The sequence below is a fragment of the Bos taurus genome, chromosome 24, assembly GCF_002263795.3.
Source record: "Bos taurus isolate L1 Dominette 01449 registration number 42190680 breed Hereford chromosome 24, ARS-UCD2.0, whole genome shotgun sequence".
Classification (NCBI taxonomy): Eukaryota; Metazoa; Chordata; class Mammalia; order Artiodactyla; family Bovidae; genus Bos; species Bos taurus.
The window spans coordinates 57,720,539-57,735,217 of NC_037351.1; the positions used below are offsets into that span (position 1 = coordinate 57,720,539).

A 14,679-nucleotide genomic window follows, 5' to 3' on the forward strand; every position below is an offset into this window, starting at 1 on the left:
ATATTTACTATTAAGCAGAAAAAAAAAAAAAATGAAGCCACATCTATTATCATATTGTTGTTCAGTCACTCAGTCGGGTCTGACTCTTGTGACCCCGTGGACTGCAGCACACCAGGCCTCCCTGTCCTGCACCATCATATCGCCCTACTATTATTCGTCTGCATTAGGACTGAATACTGTTCCCAGCTGGGGGTCTACCTTTCAAATGGCAGGAACTTGGAAAGAGTGCATTCAGTTCAATTCAGTTCAGTTCAGTCGCTCAGTCGTGTCCAACTCTTTGCAACCCCATGAACTGCAGCACACCAGGCCTCCCTGTCTATCACCAACTCCCAGAGTCTACCCAAACTCATGTCCATTGAGTTGGTGATGCCATCCAACCATCTCATCCCTTTCTTCTCCTGCCCTCAATCTTTCCCAGCATCAGGGTCTTTTCAAATGAGTCAGCTCTTTGCATCAATCAGGTGGCCAAAGTATTGGAGTTTCAGCTTCAACATCAGTCCTTCCAATGAACACCCAGGACTGATTTCCTTTAGGATGGACTGGTTGGATCTCCTTGCAGTCCAAGGGACTCTCAAGCGTCTTCTCCAATACCACAGTTCAAAAGCATCAATTCTTCAGTGCTCAGCTTTCTTTATAGTCCAGCTCTCACATCCGTACCTGACTACTGGAAAAACCATAGCCTTGACTAGATGGACCTTTGTTGGCAAAGTAATGTCTCTGCTTTTCAATATGCTGTCTAGGTTGGTCATAACTTTCCTTCCAAGGAGTAAGCATCTTTTAATTTCATGGCTGCAATCACCATCTGCAGTGATTTTGGAGCCCAGAAAAATAAAGTCAGCCATTGTTTCCACTGTTTCCCCATCTATTTCCCATGAAGTGATGGGACCAGATACCATGATGTTAGTTTTCTGAATGTTAAGCTTTAAGCCAACTTTTTCATGCTCCTCTTTCACTTTGATCGAGAGGCTCTTTAATTCTTCTTCACTTTCTGACATAGGGGTGGTGTCATCTGCATGTCTGAGGTCATTGCTATTTCTTCCGGCAATCTTGGTTCCAGCTTGTGCTTGCTCCAGCCCAGTGTTTCTCATGATGTACTCTGTGTATAAGTTAAATAAGCAGGGCGACAATATACAGCCTTGACGTACTCCTTTTCCTATTTGGAACCAGTCTGTTGTTCCATGTCCAGTTCTATTAAACTTTTCATTTTAGGGTGAATCACTGCCCTACTCAACTTCAGAGCAGAGAACGAGAGCCCTGACCTTTACGTAGCACTAGCTCCCTTGCTAACTTTCTCCTTCCTGTGTTGTGTCTCTCCCGTTGTAACCCACCCGTCTGCCCCTGGGTTTCAGCATGGCTACCCCCCACTCCTAACACCCCACAAAATGTTTGGTTTGTCTATATTCCTCAGCCTGTACAAACAACAGTTAGCAAATCTCAATTCCTAAATGGTATTCCTTCAGTAAAAGAATACACATTAAGCTTCTCTTCTGGTTATAAAGTGAGTATAATATTTTAGTTTAGTGTAAGACCCAAATCAATCAATCAAGAAATATGTGTTGAGTGCTCAGAGGCACAAAGGTAGGACTGGAATACATACGAAGTACAGTGTGTAGGCCCTCAAGGATCTTACTATCTAGACCGGGGCTGGCTAACTATGGTCCACGGGCCAAATCTGGCCCCCAACTGCTTCTACAAATAAAGTTTTATTGGGACAACCATGATTCTTTGGGGGATTTTTGTTTGTTTGTTTCATTTTTTTGGTCTATGGCTGCTTTGGCATCATAGATGGCAGAGTTGAGGAGTTGTGATAGAGACTGGGCTTCAAAGCCAGAAGTATTTATTATCTGGCCCTTTATAGATAAAGTTTGCCAATGCTGATATAAACAAACTAATAACCACAACTGCAAATATATATAGGATAGACACATAGATATATTAATATTAAACAGTGAGGGTTCCTGCCATTAGGAGGTGCTCAGCCTACTGAGCAATCATCAGTCCTGAGCAGGAAATAAGCACCCAACGGGAGGTCTATGCAAAGGAGATGAGGATGTTTGAGGATGTTTGAGGCTGGACAGATCCATGTGCAACTGCCCGCGAGTCATACAGGCAGCAGGCTTCCCTGGTAGCTCAGCTGGTAAAGAATCCGCTTGCAGTGAGGGAAACTCCGGTTTGATTCCTGGGTCGGGAAGATCCTCTGGAGAAGGGACAGGCTACCCACTCCAGTCTTCTTGCCTGGAGAATCACCATGAACAGAGAAGCCTGACGGGCTAGAGTCCATGGGGTCGCAAAGAGTCGGAGACGACTGAGCAACTAAGCACAGCACAGCACAGCACACAGGTAGCTTCTAAGTTAACTGGGGTAACGAGGAGGGTGAGGAGAGCCTTGACAAAGCTGGAATGAAGAGGTAGGAAGTCCAGTCCGTGGCTGCGGGGCAGTGGTGGCAGGCGGGCTGCCTCCCAGTGCTTGGGTCGAGAGGGGGAGATGGCATGGTTTGTTCACTGCTTGTCTTCCTTGCCGGACTTGAGGTTTTCTGAGCAATGTTCACGCTGTTCGCCTCAACGTGGGCATTACACTACATGCCTGCCATAGAGTAGCTGCGTGATGCATATCATTTACTGTGTGTGTTAGTCACTCAGTCATGTCCGACTGTCTGTGACCCCACAGACGGTAGCCTACCAGGCTCCTCTGTCCATGGAATTCTCCAGGCAAGAATACTGGAGTGGATTGCCATTCCCTTCTCCAGAGGAACTTCCCAACCCAGGGATTGAACCCTGGTCTCCTGCCTCAAAGGCAGGTTCTTTACCATTTGAGCTGCAGGGAAGTCTGAATATCATTTAAAAATTAAATAATAAATGTGAGGCTTTCAAGGGCTAAAGTCTCTCTTGGTAAATGTCACGCTGCACTTGAAACGATGGGTTTATTTTCAGGTATCTTTTGATGTTGATTTCTAACCTAATTTCACAATGATAAGAAAACAGACTCTGTATGATTTCATTATCTTTGGACCAGGAAATTTTTACATGTTACAAATTTACATTGTTTTATGTCCCTGGATATATTATTCCTGTGTCTCCTGGTTTATAGTCTATGGGAATTTGAATAGAATTTGTATGCTGCTGTTGTGTGAAAACTATATAAATCTTCATTATGTTGAATTGGTTCATAGTGGTTTTCAGGTCTACTATATCCTATTTTTCTATCTGTTCATTCTATTAATTTTTGAGAGTTTGACATTGAAACCCCCAACTAAAAATCTTAATTTATTTACTTAAAAAATAACTGTAATAGACAGTCAAACTATATATAACTTTGTTCTGTATTTTCCAAGTTTCCTATAAATGTGTTATCATACTTTCATAATTTAGAAAAACTTTTAAAGAAATATTAATTTTTTAAAAATTAAATAATGAACGAATAAACAGATGTCTTGAATACAAGGTTAGATAGGCTGCAGGCCAGTTGAGTCAAGCATTTCAATCATGGTAAAGTGACCTCTGACCTTGCTTTGAAACAAAAACAAAGATCAGAGAGTAAGAAAGCTTATATTGAGCAACTACTATATATATATATAATATATATATTATATATATATATAATGCCTTTTACAAGCATTACGTCATTTCATGCATTCAGCCACCCTTTGGCGGATGAAAAAGCTGAGTTTCAGAGAGGTAAAGTAACTGGCCAAGGTCACACAGCCCCAAAATGGCAGAGCTAAAATGCAAACCCAAGCCTTCACTTGGCTGTTTTCAGCTCCAAGGCTACTCACACCCATGCCTCTCAGTCCTTTTCATGCCACGTCTGCAGACCTCGGTCTCCTCAGAGCCACTGTAAGGGACATGAGACCGATTTGGCTGCACTGGGGAACAAGAGCCACCCAGCTTCACCAGAGGAGTTCTCCTTTTCTCCACTTCACCTTCGACATTTCCTGATTTCACCCCAAGCACACAGTTCTTGTGGGAACGAAAAAGAATGAGAAACCAGCGTGCTGGGCCGCGCCACTTCCTCAAACCAGGCGAGCAGGTCTGGTTTCCAGCCTCAACTCCACCACCAACTTGCTACGGGATCCGGGCCCATCACTTCTTCCTTTCATTCTTACACAAGAAATGCTGGATGACACATAATGAAATCCCACAGTGCTTCTTAACCTTCCAGAGAGGACAAGACTTTCAAAAGAGCTTACTCAATAAGTGAAAATGGCTGGGCCACCTTGAGTGAAATTCTAGATGAAGTTGTAATGTACCATCCATGGCAGCAATTAGAGGAGGGTGATGAGTTACCAGGCAGAGTTTAGCAGTCATTGCTGGAGGCCGTGGCTGATGACTGTCCATAGCATTTAACAGGACTCAAAAGGCAAACATGAGCCAATCTTTTGACCTTACCTGATAGTAACCAGCACTCGACAGAACATGGGGAGCTTTGTCAACAGTCCTCGAGGCACATCCACTTACCAATAGAGGTGTAATACGTGAACATACTGATTCTCGAAGAATTCGTAGCTGGAGACACTGCCACATTCATCTATGGTTCGACCATTCTTATACCAAGTTACCTCTGGCTTGGGCTGGCCTGATGATAAAGAAATAAGAATATTCTTACTAGGTGAACTATCTTTGGAAAAGCATAGAGCTTTGGAAGGAAAGTTATGACCAACCTAGATAGCATATTCAAAAGCAGAGACATTACTTTGCCAACAAAGGTCCGTCTAGTCAAGGCTATGGTTTTTCCTGTGGTCGTGTATGGATGTGAGAGTTGGACTGTGAAGAAGGCTGAGTACCGAAGAATTGATGCTTTTGAACTGTGGTATTGGAGAAGACTCTTGAGAGTCCCTTGGACTGCAAGGAGATCCAACCAGTCCATTCTGAAGGAGATCAGCCCTGGGATTTCTTTGGAAGGAATGATGCTAAAGCTGAAACTCCAGTACTTTGGCAACCTCATGCGAAGAGTTGACTCATTGGAAAAGACTCTGATGCTGGGAGGGATTGGGGGCAGGAGGAGAAGGGGACGACAGAGGATGAGATGGCTGGATGGCATTACTGACTCGATGGACGTGAGTCTCAGTGAACTCTGGGAGTTGGTGATGGACAGGGAGGCCTGGTGTGCTGCAATTCATGGGGTCGCAAAGAGTCGGACACGACTGAGTGACTGATCTGATTTGATGAATTAGAATGGATGATAAACAATGGGGATAAGCATGATGGACATGTCATTGGGGAACCAGAAAAGCTTCTTCTCGTAGATAAAAACACATCCTTCAATAAGCGCTTTTGGGCATGTTACGTGCCTAAGAGGATGCTGGGCTGGAGTGGGGGCGGGGGAGCACACAAAATGAAAAGTGCTGCTCCTAATCTCAAGAAGCTATTAAGACGGCTTCCCTGGGGGCTCAGGGACAAGGCACGCGCCTGCCAATGCAAGAGACACGGGTTCAAGCCCTGGTCCAGGAACATCCCACGTGCCTCGGAGCAACTAAGCCCACGCACCACAACTACTGAGGCTGTGCTCTGTAGGCCGGGAGTTGCAGCTGCTGAACCCACGGGTCACAGCTCCTGGAGCCCACGCACCCTAGAGCCCGTGCTTCACAACAAGAGAAGCCACAGTGATGAGAAGCCTGCACACGGCAGCTAGAGAGGAGCCCCTCCTCGCTGCAGCCAGAGAAAAGCCTGTGCAGCGACGGAGACCCAGAACAGCCAGAAATTAATAAATAAATAACTTTCTAAAAGACTGAGTGCTCTTAACTACTATTTTTTTTTTAAAAGAAGCTATTAAGAAAAATTATCTACAACTTAGAAATACGGCGAAAATGTGTATGGTATCTTGCTTCAGTGTCACATGGGACAAAGGTCTGTCTCAGAGTTGTCTAGGGGAAATGCCCTCTGCTTCATTGATGATTACTATTAATTACAATCTCCAGACTTGAAGTTACGTATAAACTTTTGAATTTTTATTCAACAGAGATGCAAATAATCTCCACATAGAAGACTTGATAACCCCATAAACTATAGTTTATGGCCCTGTAGGACATGAACCAACGTTCTAACTCAGCAATCTTATCCTAACATTCATTTAAGTTGTCTATAAACACCCAATACCTCAAATGCACTTTGACCAGGCCTTGATATTTTCTGGTTCCCTGTTCATTCAAAGAATTGAGAGACCTCTGTGGCCCAGTGGTTCAGAGTTCCCCTTCCAAAGCAGGGGGTACAGGTTTGATCCCTGGTCAGGGAACTAAGATCACACATGCCTCTTGGACCAAAAAAACAAAACATAAAACAGAAGCAATATTGTAACAAATTCAGTAAAGACTTTTTAAAAAATGTTCCACTTTAAAAAAAATGAAATAGTGGAAGAATAGTTCCTAAAAAAAGGAAAAAGAATGGAATAAAATCTTTGATGTTCACTCCATATTTGCATGGAATCACTTTATCTTTTTGAAAATTATACCTTAATGGTGCTCAGAATTGATTGTATGTTGTGGTATGAAAAAGCAAAGAACAAAATAGATGAGCTAAAACCATGCCTTCCTGAGGACGAAGGAGTCTGGAAGGTAGGTTTCCCAGGCTGGTGCCCTGATGACGTGTGGCTGATGTTATCACAGAAATGGACCTACGCTCTCCCCCTCAGAAGGGGTTCACCCTTCCCCTGGTGATCGTTAACCGAATAGACTGCTAATGGGCTAATCTGGTAAACCTCCTCAGGAATTCCATTCTCCCCGTGGAATTTTTTCCCCCTTGTGACAGACAGGGCAGGAAGGTTTCCAGTGTGTACCAGAGCTTTCTCACTAGCTCCCATGTCATCGCAAACATATAAAATGTGCCGCCTATACTGGAGGGCTTCCCTGGTGGCTCAGACGTTAAAGCGTCTGCCTCCAATGTGGGAGACTTGGGTTCGATCCCTGCGTCGGAAAGATCCCCTGGAGAAGGAAATTGTAAACCACTCCAGTACTCTTGCCTGGAGAATCCCATGGATCAAGAAGCCTGGTAGGCTACAGTCCATGGGGTCACAGAGAGTCGGACATGACTGAGCGACTTCACCTTCACCGTCACCTTCATACTGGAGGAAAACCTGGTATTTGGAAGCAATACCTTCTCACCAGGGAAGCCCTCCTCTCTCTCTGTGTCTCCTCTAACTTGGGGTTTCCCAGCTGTGCTCCCCACCTCCTCTTTCTCCAGGCAGGCAGACTGACTAGGTGTCGGTCCCTGGCGCAGGCAGAGGACAAACCTGCAGGCAGGGACATATCTCCAGCAGCTGCTTGGCTGAGTCTCTTTCAAACAAATGACTAAACCACCAAAATAAAAAAATGAACTTCCCTGAAAAACCATCAAGGAAGCTGCTGATCATATTTCATTTCTGCCTGTGCTTATCAGACTTGTGTTCCCCTTTGGGTCATCTTTACCTGATTTCTTCTTAGGAAGCATTTCATCGCTCCTCCCTGGTGTGTTCCTGAATTTATGGAAGCCATGACAGCAAGTATGCACAAGCTGAGCCTGGATGACTCATTCTGATCTCTCAGGCTCCAGTGTTTCATTTCAGGTGTAATCAGGGCTGATTGAATCCCCCGGCTTCCTACTGGCTGACTGGTTTTTTCCCTTCATGTGGTACAGAACTGAATAATTGGCCCCAAAAGAGACTTGTGCAGGGAAGTGGTATCTTGTACCTAGTGGGTGGTTCTCTTTTCACCCTCTACTTGCTGGAAACCTCACCAGAAAATCTTACCCTTGTTTTTTAAGTCTACCTGCAGGTCGCTTATTGAGAGCCACCTGCAGAACATTTCACAAGTATCTGGCTTATGTGTGTGGGGACTGGTATCCAACATTAGGGCCCATCCAAATCCTGGGCTTTCTAGGGAGACAGGGGGTTACTCTGAAGGCTCAGTAGTGAGCCTGAGCCCATCTCTCTATCTGGATGGCTGTGGACAAACACCAAGAAAGAGGAGGTGCTGTCCTCTCGGCTTGGGGAGTCAGGTGCACAGTCCTACACCCAAAGGTCCAGACTGGAAGGTGAGATTTTATTGCAACTTCTGCTAAGGAAGCAGAGCCATTTTACAGACTGACTCTTCTCCTCTCTGGACCTAGAAAAAGGGATAAAGGAGTGAAGAGTTTTCTTTCATCCTTTAGACAAGACCACCAGTGCCTCCATATTTTCAAGGGTAGACATAATCCAAGAAAGAGAAGAAAACAACTCACAAGGTACCAAATTCTGCTTCCCTGCCCAACAATTTTCCTTCTATTTTCTTTTAATACCAAATCCTGGGGACTTCCCTGACGGTCCAGTGGTTAAGACTCCATGCTGCCAGTGGGCATGGGTTCGATCCCTGGTCGGGTAACTAAGATCCCACATGCCATGTGGTGGAGCCTAAAGATAAATAAATAAGTAATAAATCCCTTTTCCCAGAGTGAAAGTTGTGGACCAGCTCTGGGTTATTTATTCTCCAGGCAGGGGGAATTCCAGCTCCCTGATCTCGCTCTCCCTCCACTGGGTGTGTTTGTCTTGGTTTTAACCTTTTCACTGCTGACCAGCAGAGCTGAAAAAGGCAAACAGTAGGGAGACAAATTTAGCCAAGGTGGGGATATCAGTAAAAGGTGATGAAGAAGAGTTAGGTACATTGTCTAAAGTGAAGTTATTCACGCCCTTCCCATGCACCACAGGAAATTTGGGTGGATTATCTGGGGAAAAAAAACAAACAAACAAGTGTGGGAGTTGCCTAAACAAGGATCACAACAGGACATGGAGAAGGATCACCAAAATGTGTCCAGAAAGGTACTCGAAGAGATCTTCTAGAAAGAGAAGTCACAGAGGATTTAATTCCTCAATCAGTTACTCAGAACTAAACTTCCCAGGTGATGTTTTTAACAGTGCCCTTGTGAGCCAAAGAAACCTGGTCTGCACAGAGATTTCAGAGGGCCAAGAACTAGAGATGCTTACCTGATATTGTGCAACGAAGCACGGCATCGGACTTCTCAGGAACTTTCTGGGAAAGCAACGTAGACAAAAAACAAAGCGCGCGCCTCTGGGGCCCTCCTGAGTCTGCCATCCTTTCATGCCACATGAGCCTGAAAAATAACAATCCCCAACATCACCATCCATTCTGGGACATCTCTGACATTTCTCAGGAATTCCAGAAGCCCCATCACCCTGTGAGTGGTCCTCAGGGAGAGAAGAAATGAGGTCCCTTGGCCTGCAGAAGACCGGGTGTTGCGGTCATGCTGGTTGGGGGTCCTTGGGTGGGCTCTCTCACCGGCCACTGGAAATGTTGTTATGGGGGTGGGGGCGGGCCTGGACATTCGCAGCATTCCTGGCTTCCACCCACTTGATGCCAGGTGCGCCCTCCCCCAGGTGGTCACAATCGAAATCTGCAGAGGTTGCCAGTGCCCCAGGGAGTGCAGAAGCAGTTTCAACCTCGCTTCCTGGTGGATGACAGGGCAGCCACAGCCCAGCCAGCCAGAGGGAAAACTGAGGCTACAGCCAGTGCCACCTCTTTCAAAGTCGTTTCCTACTGGACTCAGGAAGTGTGTGCACCTGGGACTTCCCTGGTGGTCCAGTGGCTAAGACTCCACGCTTCCAATGCAGGGGGCCCCGGGTTCAACCCCTGCTTGGAGGAATTAGATCCCACAAGCTGAAACTAAGAGTTCACATGCCCAACTAAAGATCCCGCATGCCGAAATGAAGACCTGGTGCAGCCAAACAAATACATTAAAAAAAAAACGAACTCAAGAAAGATGACAATTAAAAAAACAAAACAGTGTTCATGCATGTTTGCCTCCCAAAAGAGGACTTGACTCAATACAAAGGAATCACCAGGTGGGACATGTTTCTTCCAGGAGAAACTGGGAAACTACCATTCCTTCCGAGCAGCAGGCAGGTGCCCCGGGGAGGGCAGCAAGTGGGCTGGCATTTCTGAGCAAGCATGGATTCATCAGTACAAGTCGGCATTCAGCGCTTGGTTAGTCACCAGGTATGCTATGTCACTTAATCTCCTTTAAGTGACCTAAAAGGTTATTAATACCACCTACATCTTCTGTGTGTGTGTGTTAGTCAGTCGTGTCTGACTCTCTGCGACCCCGTGGACTGTAGCCCGCCAGGCTCCTTTGTCCATGGGATTCTCCAGGCAAGACTACTGGAGTAGGTTGCCATTTCCTTCTCCATCTTAAAGATGAGGAATCCGAGACTCAGGTTCAGGAACGTGTTCAAGATCACACAGTTGCAGCAGTCACTCCCCTTGCCACACGGGCTGACATCTTCAGTGTGAGAGACGACGCTGGAGCCATGCAGCGCACATTTCAAGGCAGCCATAAAACAACCAGTGTGTCTGCACCCAAGAACCCACCCGACTCTGTCCTCTGGGCACAGTGCTAGCATCCTGCTGCCAAATCTATCCTGCATGGAGGACCCCATGCTTGGAAATAACAGTTTGCTCTATACAAACAGTAGACATTTAGAGACAGAGTCTTCCACATAAATATATTTTGTGTATTTATCTCTGGTGTGATAAATTTTCCAAAGATGAGAACTGTGAAACTTACATACTTCAGATCTCCACCTAGTATATTGATTTGGACACGGCATATAATTAGGGTCATCCAAGAAAAGCAGTGCACTAGGAGGCAGAAGTTTTAGTTCTAGTCTTTCCGTTTGTCACTTCTGAGCGGCAACATAGCAGAGGTGGGTAAGAATTTTAGAGCCAGATACCTTGGGTTCAAATTCTGACTCCACCTCTTCCTAACTCAATAAGTATGTCATGACTACCTCAGTTTCCTCATCTGTAAAACGGAGGCATAATTGTTGTATACACTTCAGAGGGTGTTGTGAAGATTAAGTGAGTTATTGCCTATAAAGCACTTAATCCTCTAAAGATTAGAATAATGTGTGTAAATGGTCTAAGGAAGAATCTGTTATATAATTGATTTTCAAGATGGTAATCAGTAGACTTTAAGGAAAGACTTCACTCTTCTCATCAATTTTCTTTTCTGCTGTGGGTTACCATGATGATTTTTTAAAAAGTGATATACCAATTAAGGTCTAAAGATTTCTCCTGGTATAATATTCACCTGTAATAGTAATTTACAAGACAAGACTATTCCCATTCCCAGGCGGGCACTGCTGTGGATGGAGAGGGAAGAAAGGACAAAATCAGACCATTAAGATTTGAAATTCTCAAGGCAAGAATACTGGAATGGGTAACTATTCCCTTTTCCAAGGGAGTCTTCCCGAGCCGGGGCTTGAACCCAGGTCTCTTGCATTGCAGGCAGATTCTTTACTGTCTGAGCCACAGGAAAGCCCATTAAGAGCTGGGGTGATGTCAAAGACCTTATGTGCCACCCATGATTTCTAAACCAGGTGATGGCTCCCTGACAGCAAAGCCCCACAGCTTACAACACTTGACAAACACACTATTTGACTCACATAATTGGAGTCACCATGTGTCCCAGCCATGGGGCACTGACTGTTAAGGAAAGGACAGTTAAGTCAGGCCATGGGTCATGTTTCCTCACTTCTCTGAAGGTGAGAACCCTTGAAGACAGATTTATCATCCTCTGCTAGAGATGGACAACTAATGAATTACTGAAATTAGCAGAGGGGGCCAGGGTGTGGTTCACGGACAGCCTTGGAGCGATCGGATGGCAGCTGGAATGAACACAGGATTTGCATGTTCCTGTTATTTTAGCTGTGTTGTCCAGAGTAAGTTGCTTTCTTTTTTAAAATTTTTGCTTATCTTTAATTAGACACAGTCTAAATGCAGACACTTGTATTCTGTAAAATATACAAAAGAAATGGTTTCCCACAAACTCTATCCTCCATCTCAGAACTTTCCCAAGAGGAAAAACCTGCTTTCCTTTCAGGTGTTTTTCTATCCATTTACATGTATAGTCGTCTAGACACTGCTGCTGCTGTTGCTGCTAAGTTGCTTCAGTCGTGTCTGACTCTGTGCAACCCCATAGACGGCAGCCCACCAGGCTCCTCCATCCATGGGGTTCTCCAGGCAAGAACACTGGAGTGGGTTGCCATTTCCTTCTCCAATGCCTGAAAGTGAAAAGTGAAAGTGAAGTCACTCAGTCGTGTCCAACTCCTAGCGATCCCATGGACTGCAGCCTACCAGGCTCCTCCATCCATGGGATTTTCCAGGCAAGAGTACTGGAGTGGGGTGCCATTGCCTTCTCCGAGTCATCTAGACACTACACACACACACACACAAATACATATATAATCTTATTGTATGTACGGCACTAAATTGTACATATTTGCCATGCAGTTAGCTTACCTTACTTATCAAGTTTCAGCAGTCTTACACGGTCAATTCAATCCACTATGGATTGCATCATTTTTTTTTTAATGCTTGATGATATCAGTATTGCATAAAATAGCAATACCATGTTTAGTCTGTCTGTTCTTGTGTTGATGATGGGTAGCTTGGCTGGAGTTTTTCAGACTTACAAATGTGTCTCAAAAAACATCCTGGTACATGCTTCCTTGGGCTCCCCCGGTGGTTCACCAGTAAAGAATCTGCCTGCAAGGCAGGAGACTCAGATTTGATCCCTGGGTCAGGAAGATCCCCTGGAGGAGGAAATGTTACCCCACTCCAGTATTCTTGTCTGGGAAATCCCATGGACAGATGAGCCTGGTGGGCTATAGTCCATGGGGTCGCAAAAAGTCAGACACAACTGAGTGCCTAAACAACAATAGCAACATGCCTCCTCGGGCATGTAAGTGGCTCTCTAGACTAAATACAAGAAATGTAGCTGCTGGGTAAGAATATTTACATATTCCATTTTGATAGATAGGCCAGGATAGGCAGCACCCTTAACAGAAGAGGAGAAGGATGTGGTGATGAAGGGCCCAGGTTTCTGGGTTCAAATCTTAGCTCTGTCACATACAAGCTTAATTTCTCTTTTTCTCAGTTTTTTCCTCTGTAAAATAGCAGTAGCTATCTCATTTAGTTATTAGGAAAACTGAGTAGGTACAGGCTCTTCTGAATTGCATACCAAAAACTAAGTATGAAGTGCTACCAAGAGCTTTGGGTTCAACATCAGCAAAATTATAAACATCGTCCTCTCACATTGCTGGAGAACAGCTAGGAGGTGATAGGAGGATTCTTTGAATGTTTAAAGCCCTTGACTGATGCCTAGCTTTATTTTGGCTAGTCTGCCCCCACACAGGCAGCCAGTGGTGTGGCTGCTGTCAGCAGGAAGGCTGAAGGGGTCAGGGAAGAGCTCTGAGCCTACATGCAGAGAGTGGGCACCCGGTTCTTCTGGGGCGGGCAGCAAAACCAGCTGTAAGACCTTTCTCACTGGGACAGGAGGTGTCAGTCCCGATGACCCAGCCTAATCCAACAGCAGTTGGGTTCCTGAACCTGCCATCGTCAGTAACTCCTGATTTGGATGTCACACCCACCATCACTCAATACCCAGTCCCACGTTAGGGAAAACACCCTTCCCAAAGATGGGTTCTGAGGACTTCCCTGGTGGCCCAGTGGCTAAGACTCTGTGCTCCCAATTGCAGGGGGCCCGGGGTCAATCCCTGGTCAGGGAACTAGATCCCAGATGCCGCAACTAAGAAGAGTTCACATGCCACAACAGAAACACCATGTGTGCTGCGATGAAGGCCAAAGATCCCCTGTGCTTCAACTATGTCCTGGCACAGCCAGACGAAGGAAAGAACTATCTTAAAGCAGCCCGCAAAGATGGGCTCTAGAAATCTGGGGTGGGGAGAAGGGGAGGCCGACCAGACAGGGAGAGACAATTACAACATGTTTGGGGTACCTTCCGGGTGTCAGCCCCCACGCTGGGCACTTCATACACACTGTCTCATTTAATCCTCACAGTTAAACTACCAGGTGCGTTCTTTCTCCGTTCACAGATATTGACTTGGAAGCTTTGCTGTTGTTTAGTTGCTAAGTAGTATCTGACTCTTTTCCAGCCCCGTGGACTATAGCCCGCCAGGGCCCTCTGGCCATGGGATTTCCCAGGCAAGAATCCTGGAGTGGGTTGCCACTTCCTTCTTTAATGAATCTTCTCCACCCAGGGATTGACCCACATCTCCTGCTTGGCAAGTGGGTTCTTTCCCACTGAGTCACCACCTGGGGAGTCCGAAAGAGCTGATGTAACAAACCTAACTCCTCACTGACTGCAAGTGGCAGGGCTGGGCTATGAGTCCAGATTTGTTGGAGCGCAAGTGTTGTGCTCTTTCTTGGGTAAGATTTTCCAGGTTGTATGTGAGAAGTAGAGGCAATAAATTATAAAAAATAAGCCCATGAAAAGATGCTCAACATCACTACTCATTCAGGAAATACAAATTAAAACCACAATGAGATCGCATTTCACACCCACTAGGATGGCTATTACAAAGCAGAAAGTCAAACGTGGGTGGAGACTATGAAAAAAAACAACCCTCAAACAGGGCTAGTGGGAATATAAAATGGTACAGATGCTTTGGAAAACAACTTGGAAGTTTCTTAAAAACTTAAAACATAAATTTACCAGAAGACCCAGAAATTCCATTCCTAGGCATCTATCTACCCAAGAGAAGTGAAAACATACGTCCACACAAAGACTTGCACACAAATATTCTTAGCAAGATTACTCATAATAATCAAAACTTGGAAATAACCTAAATGTCCATGGAAACAACCTAAATATACAACTAGTGAATTGATAGGCATTGTGGTGCAGCCACACAATGAAC

General features: G+C 45.3%; 1 protein-coding gene and 1 long non-coding RNA gene across 10 annotated transcripts in view; one reads left to right on the forward strand and one right to left on the reverse strand.

Moving 5' to 3' along the window:
- ALPK2 (alpha kinase 2) overlaps nucleotides 1-14,679 on the reverse strand; it is a 132,624-nt gene that overhangs the window by 108,576 nt on the left and 9,369 nt on the right. For 5 of the 6 annotated variants that reach the window (XR_001494986.3, XM_005224149.5, XM_059880788.1 and 2 more), the window contains exons 2-3: nucleotides 8,926-9,053; nucleotides 4,455-4,572 (exon numbers count right to left, since the gene is read on the reverse strand). Coding sequence is in view for 5 of the 6 variants with exons in the window: in XM_005224149.5 (XP_005224206.1) it covers nucleotides 4,455-4,572; nucleotides 8,926-9,049 (242 nt within the window). In the remaining variant the exon portion in view is untranslated. The remainder of the gene's footprint in view (nucleotides 1-4,454; nucleotides 4,573-8,925; nucleotides 9,054-14,679) is intronic. The other variant, NM_001192248.1, reaches the window with a different exon arrangement.
- LOC101907607 (uncharacterized) overlaps nucleotides 1-14,679 on the forward strand; it is a 51,347-nt gene that overhangs the window by 22,695 nt on the left and 13,973 nt on the right. The window lies entirely within an intron of this gene.